The 26,004-nt window shown below is 39.4% G+C and overlaps 1 protein-coding gene across 4 annotated transcripts in view; it reads left to right on the forward strand.

The window, feature by feature from the left end:
- Nucleotides 1-1,293: 1,293 nt before the first annotated feature.
- Nucleotides 1,294-26,004, forward strand: part of kalrna (kalirin RhoGEF kinase a) — a 142,527-nt gene continuing 117,816 nt past the window's right edge. For all 4 annotated transcript variants that reach the window (XM_086090380.1, XM_086090381.1, XM_086090382.1 and 1 more), the window contains exon 1: nucleotides 1,294-1,596. In XM_086090380.1, coding sequence (XP_085946506.1) covers nucleotides 1,530-1,596 — 67 coding nt within the window. In that variant the 5' untranslated portion in view covers nucleotides 1,294-1,529. The remainder of the gene's footprint in view (nucleotides 1,597-26,004) is intronic.

The raw sequence follows: 26,004 nt of genomic DNA on the forward strand, positions 1-26,004 counted from the left end.
ATGAAAAAAAATTGAATTTAATATTTTTTGACTGTAACTTTCTACTGAGTCTCTCTCTCTCTCTCTCTCTCTCTCTCTCTCTCTCTCTCTCTCTCTCTCTCTCTCTCTCTCTCTCTATGTGTAGTTCGCTTTTGCCTTGGGCCGGTACTGACTATAAGGCACACATTTTGAGAACCTTGCTCAACACACTCATAATACAATCAGGATCAAGTCTCAGTAAAGAGTAACACTTTTCTGAGCTTAATTCACTAAATAATGCCGTTTTATTTGCCGTTGCTTTGCTCGTAGTGCACTTCTATCGTGCATTTGCTAGCTAATAACCAAGCCGACACCGTTTTGCATACCGCGATTAATGGCCCATTCATTCAAATTATATCTAAAAAGACACAAACGTCTCCTAATTCTTCACATTTCTAAGCAATGCTTTTTTACTTAGGTTTGCTCTTGCTTGTATTATGAATATGTTGAGCAATGTTCCAGATTTGTGTGCATTTTATTTTATGAATCCATGACTATGTTGGTTGCTTGCTATTTTGTGAAAATTATGCCTTTAATTGGTCTTGACTGCAAGAATCAAATGGTCTGTTATAAATACAGTAAAAAATATATATATTCACACATGCTCCTTGCTACAACGTAGCTCTGCCATTGATGTTGGTTTAGTTTGCTGTCTATATTGTAAAGGGATCAATGGGTTGCTCCCTCAAAATTGTGGGCTGGTCTTTTGGGTTAAAATAGAGGAAATAACTAAACCGCGCTCCTTTGTCACTAAAAGATGCCGGGTAGCCGGCCCACCGGGCATCAACCCTGTATGCCAGATGGCCCTGATTAACACAGAAAGAAGACATTTGAATGTAATAGTGTGACAGTAATTTTAAGTAATATCAACAATAGCTTATTTTGGTGTGCACTGTGCAGTATCATTTCTTTGAAACCATTGACACTCAATTAATAAAAAGAAACTCTTAATACATATCTGATGATTGATGAAACAGTTTGAACTATTGATTCAGCATCAACACAGTAAAAATGCACTTCAAGTTTTTTCCCCTAACATATAAGTGTAAACGATTGACTCTCAACTGCAATTAATAGTATGACGAAATAAAGTTTTTCCTCACACACATATGTCTAACTCTCATTCATCATGAAGCTTCTTCGTTGCCTGTCGAACTCTAACCAACACATATGATGCTAATAAAGGTCAGTGGACTGAATGGAGGGAGGGGAGTGGAGGGAAGGAGGAGGCGGGCGGCTGGAAGGAGGGAGGGGGAGGCAGAGAGACCCTGGCGGAGCAGCGGGGAGGTTGGACGGGGAACAATAGAGAGGAGCGCCGCCAGCCTTCAGGCTCCAAACAAACGCAGAAGGCGACAGAAAGCGAACCCGGGAGCGGGATGGAGGCCACCTAAAGTGGACCCTGGACATGTGAGGACTAACACCGAGTGGATTTTTTCCCCCCTTGGTACCTCCGCGTCTCTCTTTTGTTTTGACTCATTTGTCGGTGGGGTTGTGTCGAACCGGAATCCGGCATGAACCCCGCAGAAGCGGCCGAGGAGGCGCCCAGCGACGCCGACACTGATGCTTTCTTCAAAACAGGTAGGAAGACCAGGGTGCATAGTGAAGGGAGGGAAGGACATGACCAAAAACTGGGCCAGATATGGAACCTCAATGCCTGTTCTCAACGTGAGGAGGGAAGCTCGTTTGTTGCACATCAGCTTGGTGTCGTTCTGCAGCTTTTAACATCTCCCTGTGTGCTTCTTTGCGTGGGTGCATGTCCACTTTTTTTTTGTGCGTGTGTGTGCTCATATAAAAAGCAATAAGACTCCCATGCTCGAATCAGCTGCTCCAAGACGCCAGGAAATGTGTTCCCTAATGTGCAACTCAATGACGTTATCGCAATGATGTTCAAGCCTCTGCAGACGGCGCGTGCGTGCGCGCGCGTGTAGTTTGTGTTGATGTCTCCGGTGTTCACGGAGACATCACGTGACTGTGTGTGCACGTATTATGGTAAAAAATTACCCTTTAAAAAACCTCCTAACTGTCATTAATGGGGTCATCACTGGAGTGTCAATCAATCGATGGGCTCTGGGATCGATTGCTTTTCTCGGTCAATTGCATCAATTGGTATATAAAGTACTTAGGGGAATGGAGAGCAGCCTCACTGCATGTAACTGCATGTAACTGCTAGAGCATTTTTTGACATATGGGATATGGACCTAGATTTGACTATTTCTACTCCCCTGTCTTGGCTAACTGCAAGTTGGGCTTAACTTGAAACTTGTTGATTTACTTGAAAAATAGTGCATAGTTACTGTAGTATTTGACAGTGCCCTGTCAGCAAGCCATCTTATTTCAACTTAAGAGACACTGTGATGCTCTTATCAAAATACCTGCAAGCGGCAGGGCCAAGTTGCCACGGCAACACGATGTGATCAAGTTAAAAGCATGGAGCATACTCTCTGATGGGGGAATGATTTACATCCAAACCAAAGAAAGATTTAATTGTGTTGGATGGTTTCCATTTGGGCTGTAATGGCTTAGAGACAGCATTGACATTCACCAAAATGTGTGCCTTTCACTTCAAAAATCTGTGTACTGTTGATTGTGAACTGTGCTTAATCCTCTGTGTTAAAAATCCCAACCTAGTAAAAACATACTTTCCTCTTCTTGTGTTTCATAAAGCCATAACACTGCATAGCATATACTGTATACAGGGGGTGCAAATAAGTGGTGCGCCGGTGTGCAAGAGGACTGGAAACTGAATGTTGGGCTCCATTTCAAGTATGTCACCACACTTTGGCGCACCAAGAATATGTCAGGCCAGCCTCAATTCAAAGTCAATTGCCACGATGATTGCTTCCGAGGGTTAAATTGAAAATAAAAGCTAAGTAAAGTATTGCTAGCCATGTACAGTATTACTTTTTCTTCCATTTATTTTGAAGTTGCACAGTAGCTTATATGAAGAAACATTGTTGGTTGCTGTCTTGACTAAACTGCTTCACTGTAACCAGGGAGATGCTTATCTCTGTGTCTTTATGCCGCTGTTTCGACGGTCCGTCAAAATATGTCCAGACATTAAAGTGGTCAGTGGTGCAAAAAAAAAAAAAAAAAGGAGTGGACATTGGACGGCTGCCCTAATGAACTGTAAGCTAAGCTAAAAGTAAGCTAGCTGTTCACAGGGTCCCATACTGCAAATCAGAAGTGGGCATTTAACTTTTTGAACAGGCCATGCAACTCGTTTGTGTTAAATATGAATTTTATTTATTTATTTATTTATGTTTTTTTTTCCATTAATTTATTAATTCATTTGTTTAATAAAACAATAAATTTTATTGTTTCAATAAGCTGACATTGTGTAGTTCTGGCATATGTTGCTGTTAGGAAATAAATACTGAGTGCTGAAAAAAAAACAGGAAAATGTTTATTTAATTATATAAAAATTACATTTACACATTTTAACTATTGAATTAACATTCACCCCAAAAAACATTTCTAACCATAATTTTTTGACTAGGTACCTGAGCCCGTGATTTTACAAGCCGGATGATGATTATTAATAAATTGAGGATTTAAATAATTCTCATGTATGTACCTGGCCTTACGCTGTACGTCAGTCAAGGGAAGTGGTCTATAAAGTTAAAAGTTAATATGGTATAAAATATTCATCATATCAAAAATGTTATTTGTTTGTTATCACAATAGATTTCCTCAGTTTAGATTTTGACAATTGAGGACGCATAAGCACAATAAATGCTCTCCAAAATGCATATTTATTTTTTATTTTTTATTTTAGTCAAGAAAATACAGTTTGCTGCTGTATTCAATTTCAATATCTGGAATAAAAACAGTTGATAAGCTATATTTAGCAAAGCTAAATTTCATTTATTTTATTGTCTTATTTTTTAGTTTAATAAAACGCTTATCTCAGGTCCCTGGGATTAACCTGCAAAAATGTGTTCCACAAAATTACAAAATTGCTCCTCAAATTAAGTAATTGAGTCATCGCAAAGGGGAGAAAAAAGTCAAGCAATGGTCCTTTTTTAACAAGCTTGTTAAAACCATCTTGGTAGAGAGACATAATATGGTAATAAGGTGCTACTGACTAGCTAATTGACTGGATGCCCATTGTCATTGAAATGCATAGTTTGTGTGTGAGTGTACGTGCGTTCTTTTGTGCGGTAAAACGTAAACCTCTTGCCAACCTGAACCTGAAGAAGTCATCTTACAAGTTTCATAGCAGCACGTGACCCGTTGGTGGTGCCACAGTGCTCAAAGCACAACGAAACGCCTCGTCACTTGCCCATTAACAAGGCGCTCATGTATCCATTTCCTTCAAATTCCCGGCGAGGTCTCGTTAGTTGTCTATTATTCATCTGAAATGCATCTCGGCTCCGCTGCCGTCCTAATGGATGCTCACTCAGCATCCTGAGTCCGTCAGATTTAATAATGTATTTTCTATGCCACCATGTCTCTCCTTCACTTGACACTTTGGCGAGATCAGATTAGTAGTGATGGTAAAGGTTTCGGGCAGTGACTCGGTTCCTTCAACAACCTTAAACAGGCCCTTGCCTTGATTTATAATTGAGAAAACCTGATTCCAAAAGACGGAGCATTATAACTAGACCAGGCCAGTTACTTGCTACTAATCACAGTAAACTGTCTTAATTTTTTTTATTTTTGTACTTTTTACAGTGGTCATTTGTATAATTTTTTACATTCAAGTGGCAGTTAAAATGTTACATTAAAATATCTGTGTGATTATTAATGAGACTTTTTTTTCAATATTCCATCATTATTTTCCCCATATTCAGTCTACCTCAGTAGTTCGAGTACTCCTACAAATTTGTGCAAATGAGTCACATGTGCTGATGAATGAATTGACAAATGCGCACAAGAGGAGTTGATTGCGAGTGTGTTCGCATATTAAGTATACGCACAACAGAGAAATGCTGCACGTCAATGTTAATCAGCCGTTTTATAAATAGAAAGTAGATTTATCAGTCGGAGAATGGATGTGACGCAGACACACACGCCTTCATATCTGCATGTGTGCTCTTTAGCAGACGCCAGCTGTTACATGCGTTAGCATGTTAATGCTGTACCTTCTAACTTTACAAATGAAGACTCACCTGTTGTACTAGTAAAGGTTGACGTGTTGAGTTACAAGGTGTCAAAGAAGAGGATTATAGTTGGCTCTTTGCTGAGCATTTGTCAGGTTACATTTTTCATGGTGTTACTGGCATTTTAAAGATGCACATGCCGCCGATTGGCTAGCAAGGCCAACGACGGGGGCTGCGGCGGCTTCATCATGCTGAGTGTGGCATCTTGTAGTCTGGACTGAGATGATCTCATCACTCTTAAATTCACCTCAGATGGGACATTTTAACGATTAGGTGATCTATTTAATCATAGGTTATCAATATACTACAACCGAATATCCGTTTATGTGTTACATAAGTGCACTCATTGATTCATTTGGAACGTCGAGTGTGATTTCTTTACTGGCTGCAAATGACACTTTGTGACATTTGTCAATACTATAAGTTTCCATATGTTTATTCACATGTCAATGGCGCATCTGGCAATTTGGTGACCAAAAGTAGACTAGATTTTACAGTAGCTAAAAAGAGGTCTAACTTGTGGCGCAGATGGAGTAAACCTTATGCATGTGTATTTTGGCTGGACACTTCCAGAAATACATTGACCTGGGCCTGGAAGTGGTTCAGTTTCATGTGTGTGGTGGTTGGAGCAGGTGGGGGTGTATGGGTGTGTATGTGTGCCTGGTGAACAGAGACATTACACGGCCGGGTAACCAGTAATCCGTTCATTGACTTGGATTCAGACACACATAAAGCACATTGCTTTCCTCCATCTTTCAGCCAGATGAACTTTCAATGTAAAGCAGATGGGGGAGGGAGTGTGTAACAATGTGATTTATTTGGGAAAGGGTTGTGGTGGGGTTTATATTACTAATCAGACTCTCAAAGGCGGCACAACGTCCAATTTGTCGGGTCAACTTAATCAATTAGTAAGTTCATGTAAATGGATTGAAGTGTGTGACAAAGACGTTTGTTTGCACACACAGATATGAGATCAGCTCAGGAATTGATTAATATGAATACATTCATATGCTAATCAGTTTGAAGCAGTTTTCGCCATCTGTATTAACTTTGCAGGTACACTTTCAATAACATTTTTAACGGAGTCACCGAAATGAAATTTTTTGTCCGAAACCGAAAACCGAAAATGAAAAATGCTTGGCCGAAAACCGAAACGGTGAAAAAATTTAGGCAATTTTTTTTTAAACTATCATTGCATTTATTATCATAAATTAAAGTTATAATATTTATTTAGAATGGGCATTTTAACAAAGCACAATATAAATTGAAATGCGTCCAAACCAGACATCAGAGACATGTTGGCGAATGGTACATTAAACACCAAACGCCGGTTGAGCAACTGAGCATTTTCCGGCGGTGCAATTGCACTTTATAGTCAATGTACAGTAGTTCGCACCGGCGGGCACGGATGCGTGCGGTGCGGATGACGCATTTGTGGGCTATTTGGTGCGGGACACAGTGCGGCGCACTTAAAATCGGAACATTCACATATTCACTGTTTAAAAATAAATAAATTTCTTCGCACTAGCCAATCGGCTTCGAGAACGGACTGCAAAGTCACACACAGCGTCCTGTACAGGTCTGTAGCCACCCGGAGATAGCGCAGAATATTTCCGTGTTTAAAACTGTTGATAGCAATAGTGCTAGTGTTAGCTAAAGTATTTAGCACGGCCACCGGGATGCCAGTGATAAAGTGGAAGCGTTTGAGGAGCACTAATCAGAGATAAAAGGGAAGGCCTTGCAATAGAAAGAGTGACTTACCTGTACTGCAGTACTCGGCAGTTCTGTCTTTTTTCGACCGACCGACCGGTACAAACTCACGGAAACACCAGCAAAAAGCGAGGCGGACAATCACCGTCGCGTTTGCTGTTTAATTCAAACAGACTCTTGCTTGCAGCAGTTTTTTGCTTGCATCACCACAACATCCTATTTCGGCCATATTCTTTTGGCTTTAATTTTTTTTTAACCGAATGCCGAAAATGCCAAAAATAGCCATTTTCGGGCCGAATATTCTGTGCATCACAAATTTTTAACATAGTTAAATGTTTTATAAGTGCAAAAAAGTGGTTAGGTGGACCAGTGTTAATAGTAAAACCAATACAACCTTAACCAAGGTATGTTTCAGATAAGCCCCATGCATCTAATATTTTTTACATTTATAATTGCTTTCAACTTTAAAAATACAGCAAAAGTAAAAACAGCTAAACTAGTTTCATTCTGATAATAATAATTATAAAAATGGTCTGTTCAGACAGAAATCATGGAGCCTTTTATTGTACCCGTGTTGTTTTACAGTATGTAGCATTGTGATAAAGGTACAATAAAAGACAACTGATCGATTATCAAATTAATTGATAATTATTTTGATCATCAATACATTTAGAGACATTTAATATGAACCTCAACAATAATTTTTTCAATATCTCGAATCATCCATGAAAGTAGACTGATTAGCTATTGTTTTTGTTTTTCTCTCCCAAATGAGACATTTGGAAACATCTGCTTTTACTTACTGCTTTTACAATAACCAACATTTTTGCCAATTTTCTGATGGATGCTTCGGACCAAACCAGAAAATTAATTATCATCTATTTCATCATCATTTGTTTATGCATTTTCTGCACTTTTGATTTCAAATAATTCCTTGGTTTTGGAAAAAAAAAGGAATGAAAATGAAAAAAAAAATCTGATTAATCTACATTGCAACTTTATAACTGTAAGGACTTTTTGTATGTGATGTTGGTGTTTGTAGCAATTGAATTGTTTGTGTTGTGACGGACAGTGTGTGTGGACTGCGCTGGCATTGTGCAAGAAGCGTTAATAAAAGTTCCCTGTGACTGGCCAGTTTGTTTGTCAGTGTCACGTTTCGGTTCTGTGGGGTTGGGTTTTTGTTTGATTTTGGGTGTTCATGTTCTTTCTTGTCTGAGTGTTCAGTGTTTTGTGTTCCTTGTCTTTCTTCTTGTCTCGTTATATCTAACCACGTCCACCTGTGTGTGTCTTCCCTTCCCCAGGTGTGTCTCATTAGTGTTGGTGTATTTAGTCCGTTGTGTTTGTCCAGTCAGTGTGGGTCATTGTCTACGATCTGTGTGGGAGTGTTTGTGTGTCAAGAATTTGTCACAGTCACGTCATCTTCGTCACAGCCAAGTAGCCATTGTCACAGACAAGTCGTCTTTGTCACAGACAAGTTGTCTTTGTCACAGCCAAGTTGTCTTCATCACAGCCAAGTCGTCTTCATCACAGCCAAGTCGTCTTCATCACAGCTAAATAGCCATTGCCACAGCCACGTCGTCTTTGTCACAACCAAGTCTTCGTCACAGCCACAGCCAAGCCATCGTCACAGCAAAGTGTTTGTCACAGCCACAGCCAAGCCATAATCCCTGCCAAATCATAGCCACTCCACAGCAAGTCAAGGCAAATCAGGTTCTGTCACGTCACTCTCATTTCAGTCATTGCGACCAGTCTAGTCACGTCCTGTCCAGTCATGGCGACCAGTCTAGTCACGTCCTGTATTAAGGTCCGCCACTCCTCAATTACTCGCGTCGCTAATGACAGTTAGTACAGTCATTTGGAGATGGAGCAAACTGAAACAGTGTTCAGCGCAATATGCAGTCAAACTGTGTAGATGTGTGAAGGCTGGGCAATAAATCAAAGTAATTTGATACATTTTAAAAATCGAATCTTTGAAAATTTGCTAAATCGTGAAATCAAATTTTTTCTTTTGGATTGTTAAAAACTGTTGTTCTTATGTTGTGTTACATTCAAATGTTTTTGTAAATTGTAATTTTGCACAAGTGGCAGAATGCTGGATGGGTGCTTTACAAGACTACTTAATTGTGGTATTTAAGAAAAAACTATGAATGTTAAGTTTATGTTAAAACTAATTTAGAATTAGTATACATTATTGTTGTCTGTGTTTGCACATTAATTCTTTTTTTAAATAAATGTAACCTTTAGATAAATATTTGTTGGGTTTATTAAATAAACATTTATTGAAATCGTAATCGTCCTGTATGTCTGTAAAAATCGAGATTTTATTTTTTGGCCATTTCGCCCAGCCCTAGTGTGAAGTTTTCTTTCTTTTGTGGTATTTATGGATGGGCACAGTTTGAAATGGTTGCGCCATTGTGGGAGTGAAAAAAGCCAGCTTGTTTCCCAACCAATGGAAACGGCTCCCCTCATTCCCTTTAAATTCAGCACGAGAGACGCCTACACTTGCTAGAGTTCATTCTAAAGACCAAAGGGCACAAAGTACGCTTATAAGGAACCAGAGATCCACAGGTTGATGATGTAAAAGTTGTTGAGGGAGCTCATCGCTTTGAAGTGGGCAATTTGGAGACCGCCTTCCACCCCCAACACACCTGCATAGCTCTGCTGCGGCTCAGGTTTTTTTTTTTTTTAAATAAATATAATAAAGATGATAAGAATAGCAATGCAATCACGCAATTGTCATATTTATGGATTCAATACAGTGACATCCACCAAACAAACACGTTACACCACCTGCGCTACAACGTAAACCTGTTTTCACCTGGTTTTAAATCTAGTCTACTTTCACCAATTTATTGCGTGTGCTGTGGGCGTGTAAATAAAAACACTATTGGTCCACCAGACATGCTACTCTAGACTCCCTGTACGATTTTGTTTTATGGAATTGAGGTGAGCCCTATGACTGAGAATGAACGGTGGAAGCTCAGTGCAAATGTGATTTGTGTTGTAGGTACACATCACACATCTCATTGATTAATTTTTTTCAAAGTGTAAAAAGCGATCAAAACAACAGTTTGCTGTACCACTGCGTAAACTACAATAATGTGTCACTGTTGTAAACCGAGGACCCCTATATATTAATAATTTTGCCAGCCGCATGGCCAGGTTGACTTACTGTACACTAGTTGTGTATTACGTGTGCTACGCTGGGTATGAATTGTCACACCAGCTTTTACATGTGTAATCTCCAAGCGGCTTAATACCCACAATTGTATGATCTGTTAGCTAATGCCTTGCGCTGCAATTTCATCCTCACAATCCGTGTGGGTCTCATCTCTTCTAATTCCATACATTCTAGTTGACGGATGTGTATAACAAATCAGAGTGCATCAACTATGAACATGCGAATAAAAAAAGCGGAAGAGCTATTTCATTCTGCCTGATACGGGGTAATATTTAAAATCAATCGGGTGCTTGCTATGTTAGCTTGTTGATTGGAAAATGGCGGACACTCACTCCTGTGTTTGGTGTTTAATTCAAACAGACACTTTCTTGCAGCGTTTTTTTAGTTGTTTTTTTGCGTCACAACAACATCCTCTTTCGGCCATAATCTTTTCGGCTTGAATCTTATTTTTGCCATTTTCGGCCGAAAATGTTTGGTGGCCGAATATTCGGTGCATCACTAATATATATATATATATATATATATATATATTTCAATGTAATATACATTTTTGGTATTAAATTTTTTAATTATATTTTTTATATCCGGTTTTATTTTCACTTTTATTCATTTATTTAGTCATTTATTTCTTTTTAATTTTGGCAGTTTGGTCCTCCATAAAAATGAGATACAGCCACCATCTCCTGACCATTTTACCGCTCTGATACTGCCTCAAAAAGCGGAATATTTCCCGTACAATTACCCTCACCCTCTCAACCCATCTCCATATTGTGTCAGTGTCATTCTTCTGCTGCAAGTGCATCACGGAAGGACATTGGAAAAATGTCGGCTTCTATAGACGGCTTAAAAGGTGCTGATCCGTCTCTGTTACACCTCTGATTCTACCTTGTAGGAAAAATGTCACTGAGATGACTTCCTGTCTGACCACCTCCCATTCCATTCCATGTCTATGCCATTTATACAGGCCAGGGGAAAAATCGCGGCTTTTACAGCTAAGTGATCCAATTACTTCCTGTCACATGTTCAGGGTCCAAATGTTCACCAGCAGGCCACCGCCCTGATTCGTGAGTCATGGCGAGGACACACACAGGGAGGTGCTACTGAACAGTGATTTATTTATGTGCATGTGTGAGCGCGCCTGGCGCGTGCGTGTGTACGCTGTCATCACAGACAATGCAGTGGTGCTGAGGAGAGTGCAGGGAATCCCTCCCTCCATCCATCCCTTTGTCTCCCGCCTACACACCCACTGGCAGATGGGTGTGAAGAAGTGTGTGTGTGTTTGTGTGTGAGTGTCAAGCAGACACAAGTGCTTCTTATGTGGATAAGCCCTTATTACCCACCGGGGGACGAGTGAGAGTGTTAAATAGATAAATACAAAGAAAGAACTTCCTTTCCTCTTCCTCCCCCTCCTTCTTCTCTTTGTCTGCTCTCTTTCCGTAAAAGCTTCCTTCTCTCCACACACACATGCAGCCATATGGTGTGTGCGCGTGGACTGCGTGTGTTAGTGTAATGAGCATCTGTTTTCAATGTAATCGATCACAAAGAAATCTGGTGTGTGCGTACGTGCTTGTGTGTCACTAGCCTGTTAGCAGTGCTAGCTAATCGACGCTGATGTTATTAACCGCTGGGAGCAGGTGTGTGCGTGTGACCTGTGTCACATGATGCTTTTATTTTTGATTGACAGCTAATGGATAAAAGCCACACATGATTACATCAACCCCAATCACCTATACAAAATAAAAAAATACGCTGCTGCCTTAATCCTGACCTACAGGTTTTTTGAGATATGAGCTGTCATTCAGATAATTTTTTTCAGTTCAAGTAGACTGTGAAACTAAACCTAAAACTAAGAGAAGGGGGACCTGTGTTGAAATTTGGGGGTTGATGAGGAAGTTTTCAAAAATATAAATGTTTTAATTTAATTAGGTTCTTTCATGCTTCACAACCATTATGCATAAAAAAATGGGACTTGTTTAATAATGTGGAACAACATCCAAGAGTAATATTCCTTTAATTCAGCCAGTTTGGTACTAATGCTGCATTCATAGAAGGTGGGAAGTCGGACATATCCTACTTGGAATCTCCCAGTTCCGACCTCAAAGTGTTCGAGCAAAATGTAAACAACAAAGATGGCTGATTCCGATAAATTGTTTGTTGTTCTGGTTAACACAGTCAGTCAAAAGAATCACGTTGGGTTACATAAAGTTACTGTTTTTGAATAACTAAATTAATGTTATAATAAATAAATAGATACATATGTTTATTGTATACATTTAGTTTTGCCATTCACGGTCTTTGACTCACCTTTGGTTCACCTTTGTCGAGTGACGTCCGATTTTAAGCAGTTGGTGAAGTCGTGGCCCTTAATTTTTTTTCTGACTTCGCATCAGATTTCCGAGTTCAATGGGGCGTTCCCGTGCAGACTTCCTGGTATGAAGTCGGAAAAGTCCGACTTAATCCCATCTTCCTCGAATGCAGCACAGTTATCAAACCTGTCTGAGATAGTGATCTCAACTGACAGGTAAAATATATAAAAACGTACCCAGAAAAACTGCTGTTTACTTAAATCCTATATGCACAATAATCTAATTTCCAGTCTTTGTGCAGGGTTTTTTTCGGCCCGTTGGGATTGACGTTACAAAAATGGGCCTTGAGTACAAGACAAGAATAGAAAATGAGGTTTCTAGCCGAGCCTCACCATGTGCGCGGAACCCATCACAAGCCATTTCTCCCTCTAACCGGCTCATCCCAGCAATCTCCTCTTGACCATTGAGAGCATGCCTTGAACACAAACACACGGTCGCGCACATGCACACACATGACCAAACACAAACACGCTGTCTAAATAGAGCTTGCTTGAAAACGACAGCATGCTTGACCCTGCATAATTACTCTCCACCATTCATTTAAGTGTGTGTGTGTGTTTGTGATAGCTCCCCAGTGGCTGGCTGAGTAGATAAGAATCCTTGAAGCCCGTCAGACCCGACCGAGCACCATTTAGTTGATGTCCAATAGTCTTCAGTCTTCTATCACATCCAGTAATTGTGTATTACCTCCACCAAGAAAATCACGATTTAAGTGAATTTTATGTTTGTTTATGACATCTTAAACTTATGGTTTTTCCCCCACCAAACAATTTGATAGCAAATCCACACAGTTTAAAGAAATGGCAAGTAGTAAAGAGCACAAACTTACACCGAATTCCTCATTAGCTAGCAGGCTACTTGCTAGTTTATAGAGGATAACATGCAAAAGGAAAAATAGGAACTGTTCTGAGGAGAATGGTTACATCATGACTCAAAGGACAAAAATAGAAAACATATTCTTCGAGTAAAATTGACAAAGCTTCTTATGTATGTTTGTTTATACCTATCAATTCACATCCTGATTAAGGAGAATGATTTAAGATGTTTAGAATAGACTGACTGATCACTACTGATTTCTATGTGGTAAAAATAAATGGTAAGATGATGTGTGTTAACTTTTTGGGGCATTGATTTCACAAATGACTAATGTTTAAGCCTTGGTCGACATCTCTTGTTGGCCCGTACTGCTGAAGCCACTTGTCAATAAACGTGTGTTGTATTACAAATGAGGTTGATTCATTGTCACAGCTTTGGGTTGTCTTTGTCTTTGTATGAACAGTACAGTCATTCTCCAATTTTTTAAACAAATGGAGAGTTGATGAAATCCTGCTCATGGGTTCCACTTGGAAGAGATTAGGCTACGTTCACAATTGAGCTGCAGTGTGAATGTAGTCAGAGTCTAGAAATAGAACAGAGAGATCTAAGCTATAATATGCTGTCATGGTGGTTCAAAAGTGTTACCAATTAGGTTTTGGTGCTTTCGAGTTTTAGTGCGGTTTAAATTACGAGCCTCCACATAGCTTGTTGCCAGTGCTAATTGGTGCGTTATCCCGAGCTATGCCGCTAGCAAAAGGCTTTGACTACTCTGAATCAACAAGGAAATGACGCTTGTAGTGAATATGCGCTGTAGTGTGTGTTATGGAAAGACACAATGGAACTAGCATGTGTTCTATATAAAATTTGACCACAAATTAAATGTAATTATTTGTGTCTTTTGCACGTTTACAAGTTAAAGTTATGGTCTGCTAACGACTGCTCATTAGGAAGTGTTAGCACTCGAGGACATACTGATGCTGATACCTACATTTGTTGTCAGTCTCACGAAAGATGGCACAAATGTAAACTTTTAATTTTTTAAATAAGATACTCTGCGCTGCACCCCCCTATTTTCTATTCCACTTTACCAGGGGCGCAGCTGTGCCGGTGTTGGTACCAGATCTGATCATGTGGCCAGATCGGCTCGGGGGTCCTGCGCTTGTTGATTACATCTATCTATATGATTGGTTGGAAATTGGCCGGATGACGTTGAATGTTGTGATTGGCCTAAACAATTTTTTTTTTAGGGAATCAGGTTTCGACTGGTATTTAACATTTTTATTTATTTATTTTGGAACACAAAACATTGCAACATATTGATGCAACAGCCAGGGGGAGACAAACAAAATGTTTCACTGGAGTGGGATAGGAATTCTTTGGCGAAACAGACACATTTTACGGCTAAATTAAACATTACCTCTCAAAATGGTTTAATGCTTCCAAAAGTCCTGAAAGGTGCTTCATATAGTGTATGGTATAATGTCAAAATGTTTTGACTTTATGGTTGGCGGTCACTGCCTTTGATTAACATTTGTATCAATAGATATATAGATAGTAGGGGTGTAAATCTCTCCAATTAAGACGATTCGATACGCATCTCGATACGTGGGGTGCGATCCGATACAAGGACGGTTCGATTTAAAATGGAACGGTTCGGTTCGATTCAGTAGGATTACGATTCGATTCGGTGTAGCGGTGGAACGATTATTTGATTACTCAACAATTAGTCAAATGTCAAATTAATTTACAATTATTTTGTTGTTTGTGTTTAAGTAGCTTATTTAATTTAAAATTATCTAAATCTTGTAATTTGCACATTTACAAACATCTGCTTTTATTTCGGAAAACAGTGAGCAACATTTTTGCACATGTAATGTTCGGACATGTTACAGAATTAGTCACTATCAGTCTTTTAAAATGCTGTTTTAACATGCATCTGCCTAATAAAATACTACAATCACATGTTGTAACTACTAATGAATATCTTTTTCAAAGTGCCATCTTACTAAATGTAAACTAATTAACTTGAAATAGTTATAGCTCAGTTACTTTCTATTATGTTTAGTGTTTACTCTTGTGACAGTTCCTGTACCCATACATGGAGTGAATAAGTTGATGTATACTTAACACTTGTCAAGGTTCTTCTTGTGAAAAAATTCTGAACTTGATCATCACGATGATGTCACCTATCATATTCCATTATCAGTAATGAGGGCTGGCACTTTATTGCTGTGTTCCACTCAACACGTGCTTATGTTTTTGCCTGTGTGTGACTTTTAAAAACAACTCACTACGACAGGAATCTAGTTGCACATCTTATCAGGGGCGCTAATGTATTATTCTCATTCTCCACAACGCAGTATGGCTTAAGTCTTTAACAATAAACCGGGTTATTAAGGTCATTATTACCTTTCCTCTGGTCGAGTTGTGTGTGTTTCAGTTGGAAGAAGTCCTCTCTCGCTGTCTCGTGCGTTTGAACACCGGCTCCATGCCATCTAATCAAGCGTGTACGTACATCTGCCGCACTCGCGGTTGACAGTCTGTAAATGGTGACACTTTTATCAAGTATTCCATTATTCATATAAAACAAACATCTCCTCCATACTTTGGACATTAAACTTGCCGGAGCATGTTGTTGAATCTTGTCCGCGTCTTCATTCAATTTCCCTCCCTCCCAAACTCAGCGGTATCTGACGTCACATAACTACGACAAGTCTGGCGTGACTTTTTTTCCCCACACACGCACAAACAACCACGGTCTCACGGACAAAGTCTCGCGTGACTTAGAGTCAAGAAAATGCAGTTTGAACAACTCGCTTGTGAATAATATTCTCATTCATCCAGGATATTTCATTCTCATTGAATCGATCGCAACTGGACTGTTTTGGTTGTTTTATAAAGCAGTTTTGAGCAGCTGTATCAGCAACGTAAAACCGATTTATAATGTCTTGATCGGTTCAAGCTATTTTTAGATGGATTCATTAGTCCGTGTGCCGGCGCACTCACATCGTTAAATTCAAAACCGAATTTCCGGTTTAAATAGTTTTTTGTTACACCCCTAATATATATATATATATATATAGATCCAATAAATACATAATCCCAGACTTCACATGATAAATAAATCAAATTATCTATAGACTCAAATAATTTTCACTCAATAATTTGCCACTAAATGTGTTGCTATCAATAACAGTATATTTTTTTATTTAATTTTTTTATTTATTTGACACATTTCAGGATAATTTATATTGGTCTAACAAATTATAGTGAAAGAGGCACATCATAAACCAAATAAATGGAAGAATTATCAATACATGTCATTCAAAAGGGGTTTACAGTATTTGTATGGCGTTCGGAAAGGTTAAGGAAATTTGAAGAATATAGCAAATAGCCTATCAATTTAGATTTCTGGGTATTTAAAGTTAATAAATACTGTACAATTAAAACCCTCTCAAAATTACAGTAATTATCTGTTCTCTATGGAGACAAATGTTTGAGTAGAGTGAAATCAACAAATGGAAATAAAGTCGCGAGGAAGCACATGCAATGTTCTTTGTCCGAATAGTGTTGCCGTAGTGTTACATCATCAACAGGTGCGCGCAGGCCCCCGAGCCGATCTGAACACCCGAGTACCGTAGATCCGGTAACTCCACTACACTCCATATATACAAACAACCATTCACATTCACAGTTCACACCTATGGACAATTTAGAGTCTTCACTTCACCTAACATGCACGTTTTTGCAACTGTAGTACCTGGAGAAAACCCAAACAAGCACGGGAAGAACACAGGAAGGTCTGAGCTATGAGTAGAATCCCAAACCTCTGAGATGCATTAAGCACTGGTGCTGCCCTCACATTTTCAACCTTTTTTAGGCCTTATTTGTAAAATGTTTAAAAACATATGAATTCATGGTATGGTTGGAAAAAAAAACACAATCAGACAGAAAAGGTAATGCTTTACTGTTCAATTGCATGTGGTAATTAAATTAAAAAAATCAGCAAAACCTATCATTCATTATACTGTACTTTTCTCATGTATTTTTGTCAGTTTTGGGCTCTCCTAGTGGGGAGGGATCACTTGGCTTGTGGAATTTGGACCTTGAGCATGATGCCCTACTAACCTCCATCTCCCCTAATGACGAAGTCAGAAGTGTAATTGCTGGCAAATACAATCACATGGAAGAAAAGCAGTGGAGCGGCAAAAGAGAATGAATACATGTCTTGATTGGTTGCAGACAAAAATACGTGCAGCATGTTGCTCCATCTGAAAATAGCCAAACCTTCCTGGAGCTGTTCCATTCTGGGGAGGAAAACAACAACAAAATCAGTCACAAATCAGGGGAGGTCAAATGTGTGAGAAACAAATGCAGGAAGAAAATTACTTTGCAAAAGAGTCAGAATCATTTTTAAATTGTCAACAGCTGCTTGCAATTTGCTTGCTAAACTTAAAGAAGTTTTATAATTTAAACTTCACTGAAATTTCAATGCTGATCTGAATTAACAGCGATGATTTTTTATGCGCAATAGGGATAAGGAATATTGAAATTAAAATTAATTCAACCCCTCCTCCCCAGTGGACGAATATGTTTTGGTGCAGGTCGGCTGTACTGACCCGTATATTCATGAAATATTAAGATAAATGAATGTTCCATATTTAGCAGCTTTACATTGTTTCATTTAAAGGGATACTTTTAGCAGTAAAAAATATATATATTTTGTCCAGAATTAATTTGATAACTTCATTATTTTTCATGTACAATTAATACCTACATAAACTATTTTTTTCCACTTGCTGTCAATTGAAGATGGCCTCACCTGTGCTGAGGAAGTAGGTAACGACCAATCATGGCTCACCTGTTTTCTGGGTTTGGTCAGTAAACTGAGCCATGATTTGTCCTTACTTACTTCCTCAGCACAGGTGACGCCATCTTCAATTGACAGCAAGTGGAAAAAAATAGTTTATGTAGGTATTAATTGTACATGAAAAATAATTAAGTTATCAAGTCATTATGTACAAAATATCAACTTTTTACTGTTAAAAATGGCTCAGTGAGTCAAGTATCCCTTTAAGACTTTAAGAAGATATTAGTATTTATGTGTAGTTAGTTGTTCCACCTGTCGTTTCTTCTTATCACAGATAAGGTGTTTTCTGGTTAACTTTTTCTTCCACACTTGGGACATTTAAAAAAACAAAAAAGAAAAGTGCATGTAAAACCTTCGTCACTTGTCATTTGTGTCAAGTACAAGTATATTGTGATGTATCGTTGATTTCGTTTTGCAATTGTATGACAGTATAAGTGACCCCCGATAGCACATTTAAAATGACTTAATTAAAAATAAACTATTTATGGATTTCTTTGAACATTGTGACTCTTTCTTGAAGTTCACTAAGTTTGATTGCAAACTTTTGGTGTTGGCTGGGTATTAAGGAGAAATGAGCTTCCAGGATCAAACTAGCATGGTAGTGTAGAGAGGCAAAAAAGACCATTTTGAGATTATTGAATGAATTTTGGATGAGTATCATTAAAGCATCAAACGGCGAGACGTCGTTGCCAGAATATCTGGAAGATCACAGCATAAATGCGCCCTCCTCGACCTGCTCATAGCCCGGATGAATGTTTCCACTCACGCTCGCTCTGTTCTATTAATACGCTACACCCAGCCAGGTTCTGTCCGCTCAATTACTGCCTGACACATATGTTCCTCTGCATGTGCATATTGGCTCAGGTTGACTATGCTTTCATCCCAAATCAAATGCAGGATTAGAAAGAAATGAAGCCAAGACAAAAGAATGGAGGAAAAGGCTGAGTTACATGACAACACAAAGACATACAAAGGAAGAAGATGGATGAAGGCCTGTTGAACTGGGCCAAGATGATTCATTCATTCATTTACTCACGTTTGGAAAATGAATGAAAATTGTTTGGCTTTCAAATGCACACACCCTGCTGCAGTATGATGCTGCAAAATGCTGGTGCTTGCCAGCTGACATACGCACACACACACATCCACACTACACAACAGTACATTCCCTATGCGCTTCTAATGCGCCTTATTAACATCACATTTAATGTTCTGTACAATCTAATGAGCCATATTTACATCGTATTTGATGGTCTCTGCACCTCTAATGGACCACTTTTACCTCATATGTAATATCACTGACACAATATTAATCCAAATCATAATACATGTCCAGCAGTCCATTTTCTATACCATTTATCCTCATTTGTTTTGGTGACTTGTATAAGAAAAAAATTGCCACACTCTTGTTCACATTCAAACCTACGCACATTTTTGAGTCTTCAATGAAACTAGTAAGTACGTTTTGGGAATAACGAAGGATGAGAAAACTCACGCTAGCATGGAGAGAGCATGTTAACGCCACACGTGATGGCCAGAGCTGACATTTGAACCCTCAAACCTCAGAATTGTGAAGCAGACGTGCGAACATCTTTATCAGTGTGCTAAACCATAATACACGTAATTCACCAAATACAACTCAACCAAAATATATATATTTTTACTTTTTAACTCAAAGATCTAAAACTTCTTCCACATACACAATATCACAATTTCTCTCAGATTGTTCACAAAGCAGTCTTGTTCTGTGATAGTGAGTACTTCTCCTTTGCTGAGATAGTCCATCCCACCTCACAGGTGTGCCATATCAAGATGCTGATTAGACACCATGATAAGTGCACAGGTGTGCCTTAGGCCCCGTCCAGACGGAAGCAAAGCCGGCTTCGTTCCTCAAACAAATCTCGTACACACAGAAGCATTTCAAGACTTGCGTGTGTCCAAAAGAAGACGCTGAGGACGTTTAACCGCTGTAATGTATATGCCAAGTCTGGAGGGTCGCTGTAGCGCAGCCACAAGGAGTTAATGGAAAGCGTAGAAGAAGAATAAGTGAAGAAGACAAACACTTTTTTTCCGAACTTTATTGCAATCTACAGAACAAACATGGCTTTGCATTTATCGAAACAACATGAAAAAGACGAACACAGGAGAAGTGACAATGGCGGGTGATTCAAGTACGACAGCGCTTGTTGAACGTGAGAATAAAGAAGCAAAATATTTTGCTGCAAAAGCATTAGCATGCTAAGGACTGTTGACAGACTGATTGTTTGCGCGCAGTCACGCGAGAATTGGCGCACGTCATCTATCTGTGGTTTTATTAAATTACTGGATCAATGATGAAAAGATGGAACCATATTTCTATTAGTTAAACATTTTTTCACTTTATGTTAACATTTTATTGTCTATTTAGAAATATATAAAATTTGCGATTAATCGCGTGTTAATAATTGAAGTTGTGCGAATAATTACGATTCAAATATTTTATCTGCTGATACTCCTACTTTTATCCAAACTTTTCAGAAAGCACACACAACAGTTTGGGAATTCTCAATGATGGAATGAACCCAGAATCGCTTTTTGTTTTACAGATTAAAAATACAATAACTTCCAATGTCCGCCACCTCCACAAACAAACCAAACTGCAACCGTCCTTTTTACACACATACGTACACGCGCACACATTCCACGTTTGACCACTGCCTCTAAGCTTTTCCTCTCCACGGACAGCTGCCGTCTGCACACTGAAAGGGGATCTAGCGGGCGAGAGACATAGACGCAAACAGAGCGAGTGAGCGAGAGCGTTTCATCTGATAGCTGCAACACGTGTTCCGTGTTTTAATGTTCACTTCCTCTAGGCAGGCACCTATATGGCATCCTCTTGACCTCTGACCTCTGACCTCACCGCTTAATTGAGCCCACATGTGTGTACACAGTGAATGCTTGTGTACATGTTGGGTCCTATTTTTGTTGACAGGCGCCCGTGCGCTTGGCGTAAAAACGGGGGCATTTTCATATTCGTGTCGGGGCAATTCTAGTGTACCGTTGTGGGTACCAGATGTGCTCGGCCTGCGCGCCTTCCTATGATGTCACATTACGGCAGCTCCAATTCACCAACAAAATTAACATTTATTTTTCTCCGTTCACTTCTCATTTGTCTCCATACAGACAACACAGACAGTTACATTTGGATGATTGTTTTAAATGAGTCGCTTCCGCTTCCGCTCCGACATTTCATGTGCGCTGTCATTACCCGATATGATTGGGCTGTAAGATTTAATATATGTACAGTACAGGCAAAACGTTTGGACACACACACATCTCATTCAATGTGTTTGCTTTATTCAAATTGCTATTTACATTGTATATTCTCATCTGAAAGCAGCAAAACTAAGAATGAACACATGTGGAGTTAAGTACTTAACAAAAAAACATGTTTTAGATTCTAGTTTCTTCAAAATAGTCACCCGTTGCACACTCTTGGCATTCTCACCTCTGGGAACTAATTCAATACGGTTGGAAAACCATTTCAGGTGAAGCTCATCGAGGAAATGCCAAGAGTGTGCAAAGAAATCATCAGAGCAAAAAGTGACTATTTTGTAGAAATTAGAATATAAAATATGTTTTCAATGATTTCACTTTTTTTTTTTACAGTACATAACTCCATGTGTTCATTCACAGTTTTGATGCCTTCAATTAGAATCTACAATGTAAATAGTCATGAGAATAAAGAAAATGCATTGCATGAGAAGGTGTGTCCAAACTTTTGGCCTGTAATATGTATAAAGTCCAAATTTTCGCTCTGAATAACCAAAACCATCCTTACTCCCGCGACTTTTTTTTTTTTACGCGATCGCGTCTCTGGTTTGGGATGTAGAGCGCTACCAGTGGGCTAAAATTCTAGGACCTTATTTGAACACTGGTGAGGTAGTTTAATAGCTGAATTTTTTTTTATATGTAACAAGAACATGCACGCACAAAACAAGTGTTGTTCAGATACCGTTTTTTGGCCTCCCGATATGATACCGTACCGAAAAAACTGTTCTCTCATTGGTTCAGAGCATTCGCGGGCTAATAGGATATCTTGGCTCGGCATGCAGTGAACATGTCAGACATCAGTGAATGTCATACACAAGCAATACACAAGATGCTGCATCCAAAGTCCTATATTAGCGTCGGATATAATAGTATCGGCATGTTACTTGTTAGTACTTGCTGATGCCGATACCACTGTTTTAATGCAGTATCGAGGCTTTATTAACATCAGCTCTCAATGTAACGACACACTACTTCCGTTCAGTCCGTCAAAACCAACATTCCCACCTGGAACTCCCTCGTTGTCCCAAAGTTCCGTCACTACGTCATCTCGCGGCGCATATTATAAAAGAAGAGCGGATAGAAACGGGCACAAGTCGCATGTCCGTTTTGTGCATTTTCACAAAATTTGCATACAAATTTTGAAACATTTGGATGGAAACCTGTCTCTCTCCTTGTAAATGTTACATTATTTTCAGTTCTGTGGCAGTACGACTTGAAAACAGGACCATATTTCGTATCAAAGGGTTGGGCTACCTAGAAAATTGTCAGGCTTCCTCAATTTCCCATGTTAAGAGTCCGGCTGGCTACTTAGCCTGGCTGGCTAAATCTCAGGCCTGCCCACCCCCCTCGGGATCAACTTTTGACCAGTCCGCGGTCTACCAGTCACAGAAACAACACGGCACCTCCCATTTGTCCCGCAATAAGAAACGGATAAACCATAGAGGATGTTAAAAAGTGCGCTTGTTCGGTCAAAGAGGACATGGACACCCTAGTTACATGCCGTCGGCGCACCTGCCAGTTTAGTGACAAAAGTAGACTAGACTCTAGATCAGCTCTGAGGTGGTCTAAACTGTGGCGCAGGTGGATTTGATGAAGGCGCAGGCAGACAGATGTTGTGCTCTGTGGTGGATGTGACTATATTTGTGTATGTTCATGTGCGTGTGATGCACGATCGAGGATGCAAGGCGGACTTCAATTGCCCACTTGTGACCGACTACATCATTTGCAAGAGGAGATCTTGCATGCATGCGTCAATCTCCTGCTCAGAGCCAATCAAGTTTGTTTCTGCTTCCCCAATGTCCACGATTGTGTGTGCCTCGACTGCATTCATTTTAAAGGGAATGAGAAGAGCTGCTTTGATTGGCCCAGTGTTCCATTCCACAATGGCGCAAACGATGGGGAACGCCCCTTTCTACCTTCGCTGGTTTTACCGAAATACCAAAAACTCCACCAATGAGTCTTTGCGCTACACTTGCGCTGGTCTTGAAAATAAGGCCCAATACTGTATGTGTAGAAGTGAATAATTACATTCTGTTGAGATGTTCACAGGTGATGGATCAAACATGAATAGCGGGTATTTAATGCACTTTATGTGGCTTATTTATTTTGTGATACTGGAGTGTTTATCTTCCCAAGGATAAAATGAATACTGACTAATCACTGTGGGAGCACTCTATTATATTTGTGTGTGTGTTGTGCTGAGTCAGCAGCATCCAGATGGCATCCCTGTGTGTGGTTCGAGCGTCGCTCAAATGACTTCACCCTGCACCATCAACGCAACACACTCCCACCATCCGCTATTGACGCTTAATGTGATTGGCCCAAGCTGAATGACTCACACGCTCTCAACGAAAAGAAGAGTGGAGCAAATCGTGTGATACAAAAACACACACACAAGGTTGTCGTCGGTTTACAGGGCCGTTGAGAGTTGTTGTGTTGGTCTGCATTTAAGGAAGCGGGTAACTGTGCATGGATGGCAACCTTGAGGGTTTAATAGGAGGAAGAGACCATTGTTATTGTCTTTCTTTGGAAACATAAGCCGGTGCCAACCTGACAATGGATTGACGGATGGATGGATGGATGGATAGTATCCATTTTGTTTCTTGGGATTAAAACCACTGCCATCACCATTGTGGAATTCTGATTCATTATCATAGATAGATAGATAGATAGATGTGTTAAGAGTTTGTCCCCGGCTACACTTTACTTTTGAAGCAAATACCTAGAGAGCTCAACTTCTGGTTAGTTTACGTTATCGCCTTTGGCAGTACGTCAAACATTTGAAACAGGATCGCAGTGCAAACGTAACTCCCAGCTTCTTCCATGCTCTTTGGATCAAGGCAAATAACAACAAATGCCATTGGTGTTTTACAGTTTAATAACTCAGACTGCTCAGACTGGTCCAATTTTATAAAAGGGGAAGATTCAAGATGTTATATAAAACATCACACAAAAAGTAAGGACATTTGTGTTTGGTAGATTATTTCTTTGTTGCAATAGTGCTGTTTTGCCGATAAATCATACTCATCACACACTACTTCTTTCTCTTTTGTAAGGAATTTGTGGATGCATTTGTGGGATGGGCATATGCTTTGTGCAAATCCTCACTGCCATTGCCTAACAGATTTTGCTGTTCTTGCTTTTAGCTTTTGGTACCCCCGGGTGAGCTCGGGCCTTGCTACAGTGGTCAGTAGGTGCCTTCTCCAAGACTTAGCATTCCACATTTGTCTGATCTGAATAGCGCCCATGCAATAGGACAGCCACAAGCTGGTGTTTGCCGATGCCAAGTTACAGCTTTGTTTGGAGTGAGCACTAAAATAATGCATTTTTTTCTTTTTTCGTACCATTACATTACTGAATGTGAACCAAACCGTGACCTTTAAACCAAGGCACCTACTGAATTGTGTTTTTTGACATGCTGTTACAACCCTAGGGGTGTTAAAAAAAATATATATATATATTTTTTTTACTCCTATAGATGGTGCTCTTGGTTTAAAGATAATGGCGATGGAAATTGATTACATTCCCACTACACCTTTAAATCAAGAGTGCCATCTAGAGGAGAAAAAAATATCACAAGTGCTTCATGAAGTTTCGTCTGTCTGTCTGTCTGTCTGGTTAGTTGTTTAGCTAGCTAGCTAGCTAGCTGGCACATTTAAACCAAGAGTGACATCTAGAGGAGTCAAACAAGTGCTTCATGAAGCTTTATTTGTCTATCACTACTGATGAGTATTTTCAAACTTTTGAGATATTTTTTTTTCACAATAATCGACTTATAGATTCATATCGTGATTAATCGAATCGAATTGTGACCTATGAATCGTGATACGCCAGATACTAGGCAATTCACACCCCTATACACCACCAATACTAGATATCATAGATTGATACCATAAATAAGTGCCATTGATGCCATAGACATATGTCATTGATACCATAGTCAAAATATTATAGTTTGATCCCATACTGCTCTTTATTGTTCCTGCAGTGTGTTTGTGACCCGGGTGTGATGCCTGGCAAGCACTTAAATGTTTCAAGTACTGTTTCTCTTTGTGTGTGTCCACATGCGTGTGTGTGTGAGAGATCAGTGTGTGGTTTGTTTTATGTAGAAGACTGATGGATGTGGTTTTCCTCTGCAGGGAAAACTGGAGCCAAGACCATTAATGTTTGTGTGTGCGTGTGCGTATGGCAGGAAACTGTCACACTGAGCTTGGAGCATTAAAAGTACATTCACGTTTTGTAATATGTTATAATGTTTAAGAAATGAATTATCCTGCATGGAGGTATCCATTTGGTTTCTTGGGATTAAAACCACTGTCATCACCATTGTGGAATTCTGATTCATTATCATGCAAAGATATACACAAAATAGCTCCCATCGCTTTGAATTTCACCACATGGAAACTTTTGTCATCTGTGAATTGATTTATACGCACTCACTTATTTAACTAATTGACCGGCACGAGAAGGTCAAAATATGTATTAGAAACAGCTCTTTGACTCAATATGATGCAAACCATGCATAGATATGTTGATGAATGAAGACCTCTGACAGTGTCAATCATAAGTGAGCAGTATTTTTTGTACTGAATACAGCTCTTGAAATTGAAAATACTATGTTCCGTGTAC

Source organism: Leptonotus elevatus, chromosome 12, assembly GCF_054856555.1.
Source record: "Leptonotus elevatus isolate MCC_2025b chromosome 12, RoL_Lele_1.0, whole genome shotgun sequence".
Classification (NCBI taxonomy): domain Eukaryota; kingdom Metazoa; phylum Chordata; class Actinopteri; order Syngnathiformes; family Syngnathidae; genus Leptonotus; species Leptonotus elevatus.